The 16,403-nt window shown below is 32.1% G+C and overlaps 3 protein-coding genes and 1 long non-coding RNA gene across 6 annotated transcripts in view; 1 reads left to right on the top strand and 3 right to left on the bottom strand.

Moving 5' to 3' along the window:
• Positions 1–9,078, bottom strand: part of LOC126733628 (peptidoglycan-recognition protein LB-like) — a 51,126-nt gene extending 42,048 nt beyond the window's left edge. The window contains exon 1 of the mRNA XM_050437018.1: positions 8,909–9,078. Within this exon, the coding sequence (XP_050292975.1) occupies positions 8,909–8,957 (49 nt within the window). The 5' untranslated portion in view covers positions 8,958–9,078. The remainder of the gene's footprint in view (positions 1–8,908) is intronic.
• LOC126733623 (uncharacterized) overlaps positions 1–16,403 on the top strand; it is a 43,326-nt gene that overhangs the window by 14,329 nt on the left and 12,594 nt on the right. The window contains exon 1 of one of the 3 annotated variants that reach the window (XM_050437011.1): positions 9,123–9,304. The exons of the other annotated variants lie outside the window; for them this stretch is intronic. Within the exon in view, the coding sequence (XP_050292968.1) occupies positions 9,259–9,304 (46 nt within the window). The 5' untranslated portion in view covers positions 9,123–9,258. Of the gene's footprint in view, positions 1–9,122; positions 9,305–16,403 lie in introns of those variants that run through there. 3 annotated transcript variants of the gene reach the window in all.
• Positions 2,175–3,344, bottom strand: LOC126733632 (uncharacterized). Its single transcript, XR_007659796.1, has 2 exons — positions 2,733–3,344; positions 2,175–2,478 (listed from the first exon to the last, which is right to left on the bottom strand). It is a non-coding gene; the product is annotated as an uncharacterized LOC126733632 (long non-coding RNA).
• The window catches only part of LOC126733627 (calcium release-activated calcium channel protein 1-like), a 49,967-nt gene continuing 42,869 nt past the window's right edge, over positions 9,306–16,403 (bottom strand). Inside the window, exons 2-6 of the mRNA XM_050437016.1 lie at positions 15,011–15,148; positions 14,720–14,956; positions 14,455–14,664; positions 14,012–14,246; positions 9,306–9,792 (exon numbers count right to left, since the gene is read on the bottom strand). Of these exons, the coding sequence (XP_050292973.1) occupies positions 9,551–9,792; positions 14,012–14,246; positions 14,455–14,664; positions 14,720–14,956; positions 15,011–15,145 (1,059 nt within the window). The 5' untranslated portion in view covers positions 15,146–15,148 and the 3' untranslated portion in view covers positions 9,306–9,550. The remainder of the gene's footprint in view (positions 9,793–14,011; positions 14,247–14,454; positions 14,665–14,719; positions 14,957–15,010; positions 15,149–16,403) is intronic.

Below are 16,403 nucleotides of genomic sequence, written 5' to 3'. Positions count from 1 at the left end.
CAAGGGCTATGGAGATTTTCTATTTACACAAACTTCTCCAAGGCATCTGACATTGTGAATTATGAGATCTTACTCAGTAAACTTCTTGGTTTTGGCATATCAGCTTCTCTTTTGGGCTGGGTGAGGAGCTACCTTGCTGGTAGAACTCAAATTGTGCAGGTTAATAACTTCACATCTCCAGTAGTAGTCTACTCATGGGTGCCACAGGGATCTCACCTCTGCTGTTCAACTTTTTCATCAATGATATCAAATTCTGTTTTAACCATAGCCATTTTGTCCCCTGTGCAGATGACCCTTAGAACATTGAAAGGTTAGAATTAGCATTGCCGTGGAACTCTGGGCAGTTTGTTTGCTTGCAACATCTTTGATGCAATTATGTCAAATCCTTATGTAGAAATGGCAAATAACACACTTTATAATATCATAAAAATTTGTCAATTATTTTGACAGGCGCAAAACATTACTATTCTATAATAAAATATAAATCTTTTTTTTTCATAAAATATAATAAGATTATATGAAAAAAAATGCTTAAAAGACTATAAAGAAGTCAACATTAAAAGTTAAATGAATGTAGACAATGTCCCTATATTAAAGAAAAAGGCAACAACATCGCAACACCGCTGGATTGCATTGTTGATTCCACCGACACAACTAATCTTTACCAGTGACGTCAAAAAATATTTACATCATAAATATTAATTATTAATAGATTATGCTGTAAATTATAAACAATATTACCGTTTATGAACTCTTTATGCGTTTTTTTAACGTACCGTAAAACGGGGTTACTTTGCACCATTTTTTTTAGTTTTATTTTATTAGTTAGGATGTAACGTCACTCGAAAGAAGATCTGAACTTTTTATTATAAATATCAATTGAGCAGGTTGTAATATAACTCTGATTATAGCTATTTGTTACGTATATTGCCTAATCAAGAGAACAACCTAGTTTTATTAGTGGTGCAAAGTATACTCCAAAAAAGTCATACTTTGCACCACTCAATATTTTATTAATATTTGGCTACTAAATGCTTGCTGGTGCATAGAAAACCCTTATTATTTCAAACTTTGCACCAATTAAATGCGAAAAAATGTTCGTGGGCCAAGTTTTGTAAATATAAATCTACCTACCTACATATATTTATAAAACAAGTATAAAAGTAAAGAAAATTGCTACAATTTAAATGAACAAACTTTATTATAACATTATAATAGTAAAAATACAACGTTTGAAACTAATCCCACCATAATTTGTCGCCTTAGAACATTGAAAGGCTAGAAGTAGCATGCCGTGGAACTATGGGCAGGTTTGTTTGCTTGCAACATCTCTGATGCAATGATGCCAAGTGCTTATAGAGAAATGGCAAAAATCACTTTATAATATCATAAAAATTTTCAGTTGTTTCCGAAGGCACAAAACAATACTACTGCTCCCCTTTAATAAAATATCAAGCATTTTTTAAAAATAAATTTGATAAGATACTCTATATCGAAGTCAATATAAGTTAAGTAAATGAAAATAAAGTACGAAGAAACGAGAAAACGGTAATGGCATCGCAACGCCGCTCGATTGCATTGTTTATGTCACAGATACAAGCACTCTCTACCAGTGACGTCGTCAACAAATATTTACCTGATAAATTTTTATTAATTAATAAATAAAGAGTTTGAGTATAAGTAATATTACCATTTATGAGCTATTTATGTGTTTTTTTTAATGGACTTCATTAGAGGAAGGTCCTAATGAAAGGCAGCATTTTTGTCAAAGCATTTTTATGGAAATTAAATATTTTATTAATATAATATTACAGATTTCTTAATAAATCATGTTTTAAGACACACATTTTTAATATTTTGCAAAATTTTATTGTTATTGTTATATTGGACAAAACTCAGTTTTACATCACTTACTTACATCACATAATATATACTTCTATGCTGCTGACTTTTTCAAAGGGACAGTATTGCTTCAGCGGAAAAAGTTAAAACTACAAGGATGTTCAAATTGTGAAGGAGTTGCAGGTTTTTTGTAGGTTATAAGATTTTTATTATGAGTATTTAGCCTGTATAATGGTTTTGAGACATTTAATAGTGACCTATATAATACCTAATACCAAATATTATATCATATTAATTTATACTAAAAAACAAAGCTAAGAATAAAGACTATGTACAATAGATTAGATTAGAGAGTTTATTAGTAGTAATATACAAACAAGTGCTTTTACAAGTCAAATAAAATATGTAGTATGTTGGGCTTTTCCATAAAATCATGTTATTATTTCATGTAAGTATTTTAATAATGACTTGAGACATCTAATTCAATTTCTTTGGCGCAAATTTGCTTGTTGCAATCTTCGAATTTTAATTTTTTGTTCTTTATTTTTTTTCCATAATCTGGTGACAAGTGATTAAGCTCTTGAAACGGTGGAATCATCAGTGCTTAGGTCCTCAGAATATCATTTTGATTTTACCCTAGAATAATATACATAAAAATATAGTATTACCAAAATTAAAAAGAAAAAATTAAAAAAATGTATTATGATAATCCAATTGATCAATAAAATGTATGTTATTATAGAGAATCTTTGTAATGTCATACATTTGATTAATTGCATTTAATTAAACAAATATAATACAATAAAATACCATATCACTTTTAAATAAGATATATAGAATAGGATGATACATGGCATAAAACTAGTAGTCTATTTTGAGTGTATTTATACCTTTTCCTTGGCAGAGTCAGGGAATGTGTAGCAGTTAAACAAAAACGGCTTGGATGAGAAATAGTAATTGTTGACCTAGACTCCATGGTTACTGTAGAACTATAATTCTCAGATGCAGTTATTGTTGATGATGAATGATCAGATCTGTAATTATACAAAATTTGGTGTATCAAGAATATTAATCTATTTTAATTATCCATACGTGTCTATATTAGCTTCACTGTTTGTACTATATACCATTTTGAAAGCTAAAGAAGTTTTTGCACTCTTCAGGAAAGCTACCCCTGTAGCTTTGAAGGGTAAATCACTTGGTAAATTAACTGAATTATTGGCTGCTGTGTTTTTAACCAGTGCATCAGAAATCCTAGTAAAAAAATAGTTTTACACACATACCTAATTTAATAAGTATTAGGTATAAATAAATCTTATATGAGTAACACTAATACTTTTTGTGAAGAAGCTGTATGTTTTACAACATAGCCCAAGCACAAGTTTTAAAAGGTTGTTTTTTTAGCTTACATAATGTAGTAAATAAAAGCATGCAAACCTTTATCAATAATTCTAAGGTAAAATATACTCATACCTATAAATATACTAGAAAAATATATTTAAAAAAATTACCTTTGAGGTAGAGCTGATTTTTTTAATAAAGTCTGGCTACTGATAATATTATCTCCCTTATATCACTTCTAAGGATGTGATCTGAACAAAAAATATGTTCTTTTTAAATGTGTTGATTTCCATTAATGAAACCCATTGTTCCCTTTGGGCATCTATAATATCATTCATCATTGGGCAATCTATAATAAGTATTTGATATTTAATCAAAAAGCAGAAAAAAATTACAGTAATAAATTAATATGTGGTGCCAATTACTATATATATTATTGTAAGTTGCAATAAGGTAAAACAAAAAAAAAATTATGGAACAAATTTTAAAGAAAGACAAAATTAACTTTATACATAGATATCAAACTATATATAGATAGGTACATAGGTATTATGCATTTTTTCTGCCAAAACAACAAAAAAAACATAAAATCCTGTAATAAAACCAGGGACAAAATTCTAGTTTTATATCTTTTATAGCCTATTAATAGATGAATATGTTCAAAAAAATATTTAGATTTAAAAATATAAATATGTTGGTATTTTACGCACACTTTCACATTCAAATTTTTATTAGGTTTATATCTATAAGATCCCCTATTCTACGTTTATGATGATGGTTACCCCATGATGTGATGTTATGAAAGTATCGGTACTTACTTGAGAAAAGATCGGCTTGAATCACGTTTTTATCATGATGCGGCACAAACGACACAAGTTTTTGCCATCCTAGCAATTTAAAAAAACACTAAAACGTGGCCTTTTTTCCTTTTTAAAACAAAAATTAAAGAAAATACACGAATCCCGAATATAAACAAAAAGCCGTTTGACAGATGACACAACGCGTATGGTTTAGGCGCTTAAGCCCCGGTGTTGTCGCTTCAAATTTTTTAGAAGCAGTTTTAGGGATAAGAATGTAAATAATTTTGTTTTTTTTTTGCTTAAGGATATTATATTTATTCTTAAAATGGGTTAATTGTAGTATTTATACTTTTTATTTTAAATTTTCATATAAAATATAACAGAAATAAGTTAAATTAACGTTATAATGTTTGTTAAAATATAGCTAAAAATTTCCTCCGTTGGAAATTTGTGTCGACTTGACAACAGAGAATCGGCACATATGTTTGTAAATAAAACACCCCTCTTGCCCCTGTGCACATGTTGGACTTAAACAAAGTTGTTGTTTACTAATTCTAGCCTTTCAATGTTCTAAGTTTGTCGCATTCTGGGACAATGTACAATCCTCGTTTGCACATTTTCTTGGGAGGGCTAATAGCGCCAATTACGTTGTCCCACGAATACCATATTTCGTCACGTCTTTCTGGCCATTTCCAAAACTTTATCGATCTGGCCATAGCATTGATCATCGCTCCATCGTTTTCTATTGCTGTTATCACTCCAGGATAAACATGATCTTCATAGGAAAATAAAACGTACTCACCAACAAGTTTTTTAACATCATCTAATCCAGAGTTTTTGACTTTTTCGACAATATTTGTTCCAAGAGAACCTGAGACGAGTTTTTTATTAAATTCTTTTTCTTCTTCCATCTCTTGCATCTCATTTATTTCCTTATCTGATGAATCCCTGCCTAGTGGAAAGTGGTCGTCCAAAACAATGTCCTCCTCTGAATCATCTACGATTTCTGGTTCAACAGCTTGAAGAGGTGTGGATGTAGATGCTCCAGTTAGATCTGTTAAACTAATTTCAGAATGGGCAATACTGTATCCTGCTGAAACCGTTATTTTCTTCTTCCTACGTGGCTTAAACTGTGTGGCTTCCTGTTATTTATCTTCTAAATACTTAATGAAAGTGTTTTCGATATCCGACGAACTTCATTTATTTGTGTCGCTAGCAGTTGTCATATTAGATTGCTTAGTTGTTGTTAACCGCTCCAAGAGGGGTGTTACATCGCAAGGGACGATGCCGCATTTCCTAAATCCCAACTTTAATATCTCAGCGGTTTTCTTTTGAATTTTTTCCATTAATGATCGTATAAAAGCATTGGAAAATGCCGTTTCTCAAGTACATTTGATCTACTCCCTACATGAGTTTCCTTATAATGAGATAAAATGTCTCACCAGGCTCTTTTCACGGGGGCAAATATTGCGACATCTAGCGGTTGTGTAACGTGGGTGCTGTTCGGAGGCAAACATACAAAATCAATGTCATGTCTTCGACATAAATCGGGGACTTCATCATTAATATGAGAAGACAAATTGTCTCCTAAAACGACCTTCTTTCCCTGATTTTTTTAAGCCTGGGCAATAGGAGAGTGCTGAACCAATTTGCAAATGTCTGTGATTCGAACCAACCAGATGCAGTATTTGCATAACGCGTACCAGGGGGACCATTCTCAGTCCAGGTGTCCCACAAATGCTTGGATTTGTACACCACATAAGGAGGTAGAAGCTCACCAGCTGCATTTCCACAAATCATAAGAGAAATGCTACTCTTTGAGGAATTACAAATTCGTTCGGGATACTTAACACCACGTTTAGTTATCTTTTTTTGACCGGGGTCATCGGTTAAGTTTGTCTCGTCATAATTAAAAATAGCATGCGGCTCTACACCAGTTAATGTTTGTTTTAGATTTTCTATGTATTGAGTCATTTGGTTTGCATTGAGTGCTGCTCTACTTCTTTTTATGTTCGAGGCTATCCTTGCAGTAAGGACCTTATGACGAGTTAAAAATGATTTGACCCAATCGATAGCTGGAGTATTATCCCTAAAACGAGTTATTTTTTTCCTTTGCGATTTAAATAGCTCTTGATTATGTCGCAATTCCATTCCAGTAACAGGAAAACCAGAATCACTAAGGCTATGAATGCATTGTACGAAACATCTTTCCTATTCATAAGAGAATATTGATGGGTGTTCCTTTTAATTTGTAAAAAATAGTTCTCCTTGGAATGTTAAAGGATTCAGCGGCAACTCTTGTGCTCATGCCATCTTGTATTGCTGATAAACATGCGTTCAAATCTTCTTCTGAGTAGTCTGCATATCTGCGAGATCCCAGTTTCCTTTTATAACGTCTGGGCATTTTCTCTGAAAACCATTTACCTATTTAACTTTTACACTTGCGAATGAAAATAGTTTGGACGTGACAAGTAGGGGATACTTTGCACCACTTGAGCGGTGCAAAGTATACCCAATTCCACGTGATAAGTGCACATGTAAACAATGTTTTTTTTATTGCTATCCTTGTTTAAACCCGTTATTTTTACGTTTAACAACTACAAATCGCAATCGGTTATAGTATAAGCCTTTAGACGTGTACTTACCAATTTTTGTACTCTGGGACTTTCTGCACAGTATGATTTTGCAAAGCCAGAAAATCATAGAATTTCTAGGTTAATATTCGGACGGTTGCTGATAAACAACTGGCGACCAGGAGGATATTCGCGCGCGTGTTGGTGACGTATTGCGATGTTGCCTATGTGGTAGTAGAAATATCTGAACAAAATTATGAGGAGGATTACAGAAAATATAATTTTACATGTTCTGTGCAAGGTTTCCCTGCTCAGTGCAAAGTAACCCCGTTTTACGGTACTTCATTAGAGTAAAGGTACTTATACAATAAAAAGGATTTTTATGGAAATTAAGTATTTTATAATTAAGACAACATCCAACAAAGGTTTCCTAGGTCTGTGTGTGCAACAGATAAGAGATTTATAATAAAAATAAATATTTTTTATTTGCGTAGAAAGAAAAAAAATACAAGTTAACAAAATCTGGTAATAAATTTACGCAAATAAAAGGCCTACAAATTCAGAATTGGGACTGCTACTTTATTTCACCCAAAACATCACTGCAGATGAATGGCATTATTAATAAATCTTTAAAGTTACTAGGATTCATTAAACGTAGTACAAGAAATATTAACCATAGTATCTCCATTAAAACACTGTATTTTACCATTGTCAGAACCTATTTGGACTATGTCTCCTTTGTCTGGTGTCAAAACTATACATTTCATATTCATATACTGCAAAGAGTTTATTGTAGATTTTGCAGGTATATTCACTACAGGTTTTACAATCATCAAGAATTTCATTTTAAGAGTATCTGCTCAATACTTTATTTTGAAACTTTATCATATAAAAGAAAGCAGAAGGACAGAAAATTCTCCGTATAGGTTTGTCTATTCAACCATAGATTGTTCATATCTCATTTCACAATTCACTTTAGATGTACCATCTTGCAATACACGTTCCAAATTCAAAACTTTCCATGTTCCTTTTTACAGGATAAACCATCCCAAAAATTCATTCGTTCCTTGAATATTAAAACTTAGCAATGAGCTTCAAAAAAGTAGTCCATTTTTCTCAAAGAGACCTCTTGATAATAAAAAATCAGAGATTAGAGGGATACAAAGTCAATGGTCTCAAAAGATGTTTATTTTTTAAAAAATGATTACACGTGTTTCGCCCTAAGGCATCGTCAGATCTAAAAGAAAACATAAAGCAACCCTAGTATAAAAACAACAATGCGTAGACACAAATTACAATATAGAGATTTGACTTAAAGCTTATTACAGGCTTGACTTATTAGAGAAGATGGAGATCACAAGGGCAAAAAGGAGTCCTGTACTGTCGTGTGTGAATGATGTTTTTACCTTCGAACCGCATTTAATTTTTAACAATATTTATCACGACCTGGATAGCACGTAAGTTAAGCGCTTGCCTACGAACCCGATGGTCGCTGGTTCATTTCTCGAGCAAGTCATATTTCACTTTTTATTTTTTATTTTATTTTTTGCTTTATTTCCGTTCTCCCGTTCAACTTAACCTCACTCTGCTTGTTTTGTTTACTTTTATTTTATTTAGTTTTGACACCGGAATTAATGTGAACGTCAGCATTATTTTTATTTTGTATGTATTTATTTTTGTTTTAACTTGAATGTTTGTGGTGTTAATCCAATAGCTTTACCGGTAAGTCAAATCTCTATATTGTAATTTGTGTCTATGCATTGTTGTTTTTATACTAGGGTTGCTTTCTGTTTTCTTTTATATCTGACGATGCCTTAGGGCGAAACACGTGTAATCATTTTTTTAAAAATAAACATCTTTTGAGACCATTGACTTTGTGTCCCTCTAATCTCTGAATTTTTATTAGCAATGAGCCTTATATAGGCTTTATTTCATTCAACCTTTGAAGCATTTTTTAAGAGCTGTATCTAGCCTTCATTTATAAACTAAATTGGTTATCAATGAATCTTTGCATCCTTTTTTTTTTGTTTAATTTTGATTTTTGTTACTTGAGCTTGTATTTAGCAACATAATTTTGTATTGAGCTTGACCCATTAATAAATAAATAATAATTGCTCGGCATGTTTGAGATTGAACGATTACAGTTAAAATTGTTTTTAATACAAAAAGTTTTTGACAAGAAACGTTCTGATATGGATCTATTGGGGTAAGAAATGCCCATTCTTAGACTAAAACCCTTTAATTTTGTGTAAATATTTTATATGTGCCTATAATATCAAACATTCCAAGAACATTTAAACATCAATGACATCATACATCTAACGTTAACAACTAGTTAATTTATTTATTTACCTTCCAAGCTCCTTCTGTTCTTCCCCAAATTTATAGCACAATTTTCCATATCTTGGATGGATAATTTCTGCCACCACAAAAAACACCGTTTCACGATAACCTCGATTTATAACAAATTATTGTTTTTTAGATATCATTGAACGGCATGCATTACTGAACAATGACCTGCATATTTAGGATATACACCATATACAATATCATACTTATATCTGTATACTTATTATTGTCAATGTAAATAAGTTGTTTTTGCCCGATTACACTTAAAAATTAAAAGAATGAATGATATCACGCACTTGGTTACGTCATAGATTTCATTCTTAGTAAAGAATGTTTTAGCCAGTAAAGTGTTTATGCAAAAAATTGTCAAGTGCAGAAAGGGGAGGAGAGGAGACAAAAGTAAGGAGAATTAATTTATTTACTTATATAGGAAAAAAATACGTCATTTGTAAATTAATCTAATAAATGTCACTTCATTTGTAATTTAATCTTATGATATCTATTATCACAAAAGAGTAAAACATACCTAATAACTACCTAAATTCATACAAAATAAACCATAGATTCAATAACTCCTCGTAACGATTAGAGAGAAAACGATATTTAAAATACTGTATCTACATATATCACAATACCCTAGAAGGGTCAAACGTTAGACTGGCTAATCTCGTCCAGATTCTTCTTCATATCTTCTAATTTTTTCATGTCGCTTATGGAAGAGTTGCACTTGTCAACCACCAAACTGTGATAAAAATGAGCGGCGAATAGGACGAATGTAATAAGTACTGGTATTACTATAATGGTGGCTGCCACTGCTGCTGTAAAGCTGTAATCCCAGAATTTTACCCAGCATAGGATGGCTACCTCCACCATAAACAGGAACAGACCTGGAATAAAAAGAGTGGGTTAAGAAAGACTGCTAAGGAAGATTCATTAGGCGCGTATTTTAATTATATTCATTATTAATTAAAACATATATGTTTTATATTATGTATTGGCGTACAAAAACGTTATTATCTATACATAATATATTTTTTCCTATTTAAAAGTAGTAAATATAGTAATTGTTTGATTAAAAATGATGGATTGTAGACAGTAGAGTGGATCGTTAACAAATACTTGATAATAACAGCCGACTAATAAGTTTTACGTGTTTCATTATCTTAGTTTACTCGGTTTCTAAATTTATTCAAAAAAGTTGCGGTTAAAATAGTCGAGGTATGACATTTTGGACAAAGAAGTGGGAGTGCATTTAAAAAAAAAAATATACAGAGTCACCCTGCATTTATTATGTAGATTACAATAATTAATTTTATGGCAAAACTAATGCTAGTTGTTTCTTCGGGCGTATATTTTAAAGAGAAAGACCTGCAGATTCTTTAATTTTTTGTAAATGCACTGTTAATTCTGAATTGTTTTTGAGTTATTCCGCTTAAATGCATATGAAATCGAAACAGTTTTTGTGGAAAGTATCGCCGTTACCTGTAATTGGTATTGGGAAATGAAAAAAATTTGAATATTGTTAAATTTTGTGTTTTTGTCTAACCCTGTAAGTTATATCACATTGGAAAAACTCATTCTCTTATTGTTTTACATACCAAATATCCATTACGATTTAAGTAACCTTGTAGCAATCAAAACTATGCTACGCCTTTTGAGACTTAAATGCTTGTCAAGTGAAGATTATGTGCTGACAAAGAAAGACTGATGATTTTATTTAAATGGCAGAAGGAAACAACACATAAATAGTTACCAACAGAATTAACATTGCTATATCAAAATCGGCAAATTATTTTAAAGAACTTAATTTTACCCTATCAATAAGCAAATCAGCAGCTATTCTTTTTACATCTAGAAAACAAGTAGGGTATTCTTGATAGATACGATCATGAACAGGCAATACAGTGGCTTGGAGAGGACAAAGATCTAGGAGTTAATATTACATCTAAACTGGAACAAATACTGTATAGAATAATAAACTTAGCCCAAAAACCTATTAATGTTATAAAGGCGGTAACCAGAGTATGTTAGGTGAGAGGGAGGACTCCAAAACCATGCTTCAAATATACAAAGTTTTAGTAAGGTCTACCTGGACTGTGGCAGCCAAATACAGAGTCTATTAACCAATGCAAATAGAAACAGGATGAATACAGTTTAATATGAAGCACTCAGAATTATATTAGGGTGCGTGAAATCCACAATTACTAACTTACTACTAGCACAAAGTGGAGAAACCAGACTGGATTATGTGGTTACTAAAGAAATTAGTCGCTTATAAAAATACAACTTATAAAAATATAAAACAATTAATGAAACTCATTAAAAACGAAAATCAGATGGCCAAAAGTACAGAATATTTTAACACGAAAGGATACTGGATCTTCTAGTGGTCTATGAAAAAGTTAGACCATATGAGAAGTGCGTACTGAAATACGAAGTAACCCCATGCTTCAAATATAACAGAATATACCTTCAAATATAATAATAAGGGATAAGTACCTGTCACTAATATTAGATTAAAGAAGAACAAAACATAAAATAAAAATTTGTAGATTTCAAAAATCAAAAATATCCCAAGTACCACCACATTTATACAGATAGATCTTTAGACAGGCAGGGTTTCACATATTTTGTCCACAAGAAGACCACATATTTTCATCCAGATTTTTAACGGATCATAATTTTAACGGATTCAATAAGTGCAATTAAGCAAATAATATCCACAAAGATCAAAATTAAGTAACATCACATATCTAACTAAACAAATTCTATTTGAGGCAAATATGAGGGAATTTCACATAATATTGGCTTGGTTACTGGGACATTCGAAGATAGAAAGGAATACAATAGCAGACAAATTAGCAAATATACTAGGTAGAATACTAAATATACTATGTCCAATAAGTTTAGACATACAGGAAATAAAACCTAACTTAAAGGGGAGAGGCACTGTGGAAGGAGGCATGGAAGACAGCTCTGGACAACAAAGGCAAGCATTACATGAATGCTACCACGGAGCTCAATAAAAAACCATGATTCTCCACAGGAGAGCCCTTGGTAGAGTAGACATATCGGCATATCGCAACATTTATACGCATTAGAACTGGATATGTTTAACTCCTCAATATTTACTGACTCGTTATTAATGTAAACCCAAACTGCTCGTGTGGGGATGATGTAATTTAAGACATAATATTGGAATACAAAAAAGGTTTCTCCAATGTATATAATAAACTGCGCGAAGTAGTCCATTTACTGATTGCATTAATGACATACTTCTATGAACTAGCAATGGAAATTGTTAAAAAAGTTATAATAAATTAAGTTCAATAGAGCTAAAACTATACAAAGTACAAAATAAATAAGTGAAAAGTGAAATATATTGAAAAATTTAAAGAATCTGGAAAGCAGAGGCCTTAAGATTAGACGAAAAACCTGCTATGCAGCAGTGAAGGAGAAATAGAAGACAGGAAGTAACTAAGAAAGACAGTAGTAGGATTTGGGAGTACAGAATACAAATTCGACAGATACTTCTACATCAAGAAGTGAGATTTAACCAATTGTCTGGTAACAGAGCCTGTAAGAAAGAAAAAAAGAGAAAGGGTCACGTGACAGTACAGTAAGAAGCTTGGGCAATTTCACCGAGCCATCCAAGATGGTTCGGTTTTTATAATAATAAAATAAAAACGTTTAAACATTTAAATAAGGTATCCATTGAACCAATGCGATTAAAAATCAGGTATAAATTTTTTTAAAGACATGATATTTTTATCGAAGTGTTCCATTTAAAGTAAGCAAGTAAACTTGCCAGAAATATCGAACAGTAGTTTTTTCTTACGTTACTTACAAACATCAGTATGCTACCATTTTATTAGCAATAGTTTACTTGTAATTTTAGAGGGACCAACCTCATATTTTGGACCTATATGAGGCACAGCTCCAAGTACTTCACTTTGGATACCCAGAAATCTTTAGTGATTTATCCTTAAAAAACAATTTTATTATATTAACCTCACAAAAAATTACACCTATAATTCATGCCTAATTCTAAATAGTTTTACTTCATTATTCATTGTCTTTTTAACAATTATAGGAAGTATTCAAGAATTTAATAAAAGCTCCCTTATATAAAAATGATGTACTTCAAATTCTTGGATCACATAAGCAATTACTGTAAATTTACCAAAGGACACCAATGTGTTCCAATATTGCAGGCAAAATGGCTCAAATGCCTAGATTAAATGAATAATTATAGAATAAAGTTTAGCAGATTGGATTGATTTATATTTGTAAATCTAAAGCCTCCTCAGGCTTACAAAAGAAACAACATCGCATCCCAAATGACATTCCATAATCTATTGGCTATCAACTGACAATTTTAAAAAATTAACCTAATTACTCAACCCTAAATCTGAAACGCTCCATCGATATCGCTGCCGCGTCTTGTGACCGCCAGCAATTGTTGAATTGAGTTAATTGCTGAATAATAGTTTATTATATAATATATCAATTAACCATATTGATTAGATATTGGCAGCATTTTTTCTTTGCATATTTGATTAATCTATTTTCTACTCTACAGCTAATCATACTATCCCTAGTCATATAGTACTACTTGTAACAAACTGAAATTTGCAGTAGTTTCCTACTGGAATGGATTCAACACGTTATATTGCATTTTTTGCAAGAATTCGTCCTTTATGAATTTTGTAAGCAGGATTGAGGTCTTTTATTGAACAAGAGGACAAACCTTTGTCCTCTTGTTCAAACAAGGACAAGAAGCAACATTTTGTCTAAAAAACGTGTGTTTAATTAAGAGACTCTCTGTAGATCGAATCGTGCATAACCAAAAAATAAAAAATCAGTCAAACGCCCTTTGTCTGACCTTAAAAAATCTTAACGCCTTTCTTCTTTATCAAAAGGCCATCCAACTCGTTCGTGCATAACATTTCTAAGACAAGTGGGAAGTACCATCAATCAATATCTAATTGATGATGACTGTTTTTACATATTTAAAATCCACGCAGGTAAAAAACTGATTGAAATATTAATACACGTTGGTAGACCAAAAAAAAAGGTTATCTACAAACAATGAACCACTCTTACCCAATATCGTGGAAAACGCCCACGCAAGCTCGATAAATCCCCTCATCCTTTCGTGGGGACTCTCAGTGATTAATTCACAGATCTCCAATTTCGCTATAGATTCGATGTTCGGCAAGATATACGTCGATATCATTAGAGCGAATATGTGAACGGCTACCAGAACAGTCGTACATACCGCGAACATCACAAATAACCATTCAGGAACGTTTGTTGGGGTATTAATTTGCAGTTCTACCTAATAAAGGAAAAAAAATTACCATAGACCCACAGGTTTAGTATGGTTACTATTAACAATAACCTATTTTCTTTGATCTCAGCGATTAAGTCCGAATGTTTAAGAATTTTTATGTGCAGTATAGGTAATAATTATAAACCTAATTTTGTAGAGCATAGTAAATAGGACATTTTCTAATAATTTGCATTCAGATTGAATTCAGACTTACCATAGCAATCATGGCAAACCCACTAAGTAACTCTGAAGTGGTCGCAGTAGCTTTCAGTTTCGCTCTTGACTTGTGCAACCTTCTCCATGATAAACCTTCAGGGGTATTGGATAAGGTTTTAGTGCCGGTTTTAATATTGGTGTCAATGTCGTAACATCTACAGCAACACTTGGAGCTGCTGGAGCTGTCTTCTTCGTTGGGAGACTGCAACTGGATATAACCAGTGTGGTGAAACTATTCCAAATTGTCATGTGAAGGTACTTACCCGCGGGGGTGGAGGAGGGGGAATGTAATAGGGCACGGACGATCTGTATCCCATAGAAATAGTACTAGAATCACATGAAAATGGTGGAGTTCTTTCCCTGGATATTGAGCCTAGAGGCGAATCCAAGCTCGGGTTACTCAATAAGGACAGTGGGCCGTCTGATAGAAGCCTTGGCTTGTTAAAGGCTTCTACTATATTTAGAGACCTTGGTCTGTTGTTTAAAGGTCTCAATTGCCCCTAATAATATATATAATATAGTAATCAGCACCTTTGGAAAACAATCAGACTTACCCATGAAGTAACTAAATTAGTTCTAGCGGGTTGTTGTGTGTAAAACAAATCCCCAGACGTGTTATGCCTCTTCATCTTCCTGTGTTGATTTTTGATGCTCGGTGTGGTAAAATTTACTTGTGTAGCTTGATCCATTATCTGTAACAATTTCATATTTGTTTAATTATGCCGCTATTAAGTAGCACTGTCAGTGCCATTAGCGTTACTGATAAAACTATCTGAAAAAAGATAAACGAACGGTAAAAACATGTATTTTTTTTTTGCAGTGCATTGAAAAAGTTAGGATTCCGGATATTCGCAAATTGTATAATTTTCGAAAACTATTTGTCGTGACGAGGCCAATAACGTATCATTAATCTAGATTGATCACATTTCAATAGGGAGTTAGGTATAAAAAAATATTCGGTTATTAAAAAAATGTTTTTGTGTGCTAGCAGACCATGACCATCAAGGATACATTTTCGGCAGGAAGCACTTAATATGTCGTTATGTGTTTTTTTTTCAATAAGATCAAAATACATATATACAGGGTGTCCCGAAATTTCATCGCAATATTTTACCAGACGCATCTTTGTCTAAAAATAAGACAAAAAGTCCATATACAGTATGGTTCAAAAGTGCATCGTTTTTAAGTTACAGGGTGTTTTATGAATCATGTTAAAGATGGTTTTTTGTTAATATATCCGGAGCGCCTAGTTGTAATCTTTTGAAATTTTCAACATTTACTATTGGTTTTATTAAAAACTGATATTGCAACTATTTTTGCCAAAATGTATACAGGGTCGTTCGAAAAAATCAATTATTAATAAATCATGAATTGGTATTTCAAAAAGTAACTACAAATAACATCTTGTAAAATAATAGTTGGTTGTGTTTGTTGACAATCAGTTAATTTGTTAAATTTTGCTTAACGTTTTGTTGACATTTCACATTTTTTAAATTTGCTTTGGCAAAGTAAATTAGTTCTTTTTTGTGATTCATTTTTCAAAAATTATGGATAGATTTACAAATCAAGAGTTAGTTGACATGCATTTTGTTTATGGTTTGTGTAATGGCAGTTCTTTAGCGGCTGTCCGTGAGTATCGCCGAAGATTTCCCCTAAGACATGTTCCAGATCGTCAAGTTTTTATAAACACTCACCGAAATTTATGCAATAACGGAAGTTTTCAAAGAGCTCGTGGACAAGGCAGACCACAAGAAGATTATAATTTAGAAAATGTTTTAAATGTTTTTGAAGAAAATCCGGGGGCAAGTATAAGAAATGTGTCAAGAGCCACACATATCCCTCGCTCTATAGTAAGCAATTAAAAAAATTACTTATTGTAAATGTTGTACCAATAGTAAATGTTGAAAATTTCAGAAGATTACAACTAGGCTTTCCGGATATATTAAC

Source organism: Anthonomus grandis, chromosome 2, assembly GCF_022605725.1.
Source record: "Anthonomus grandis grandis chromosome 2, icAntGran1.3, whole genome shotgun sequence".
Classification (NCBI taxonomy): Eukaryota; Metazoa; Arthropoda; class Insecta; order Coleoptera; family Curculionidae; genus Anthonomus; species Anthonomus grandis.
This window is presented reverse-complemented; position numbering and strand designations above follow the sequence as displayed.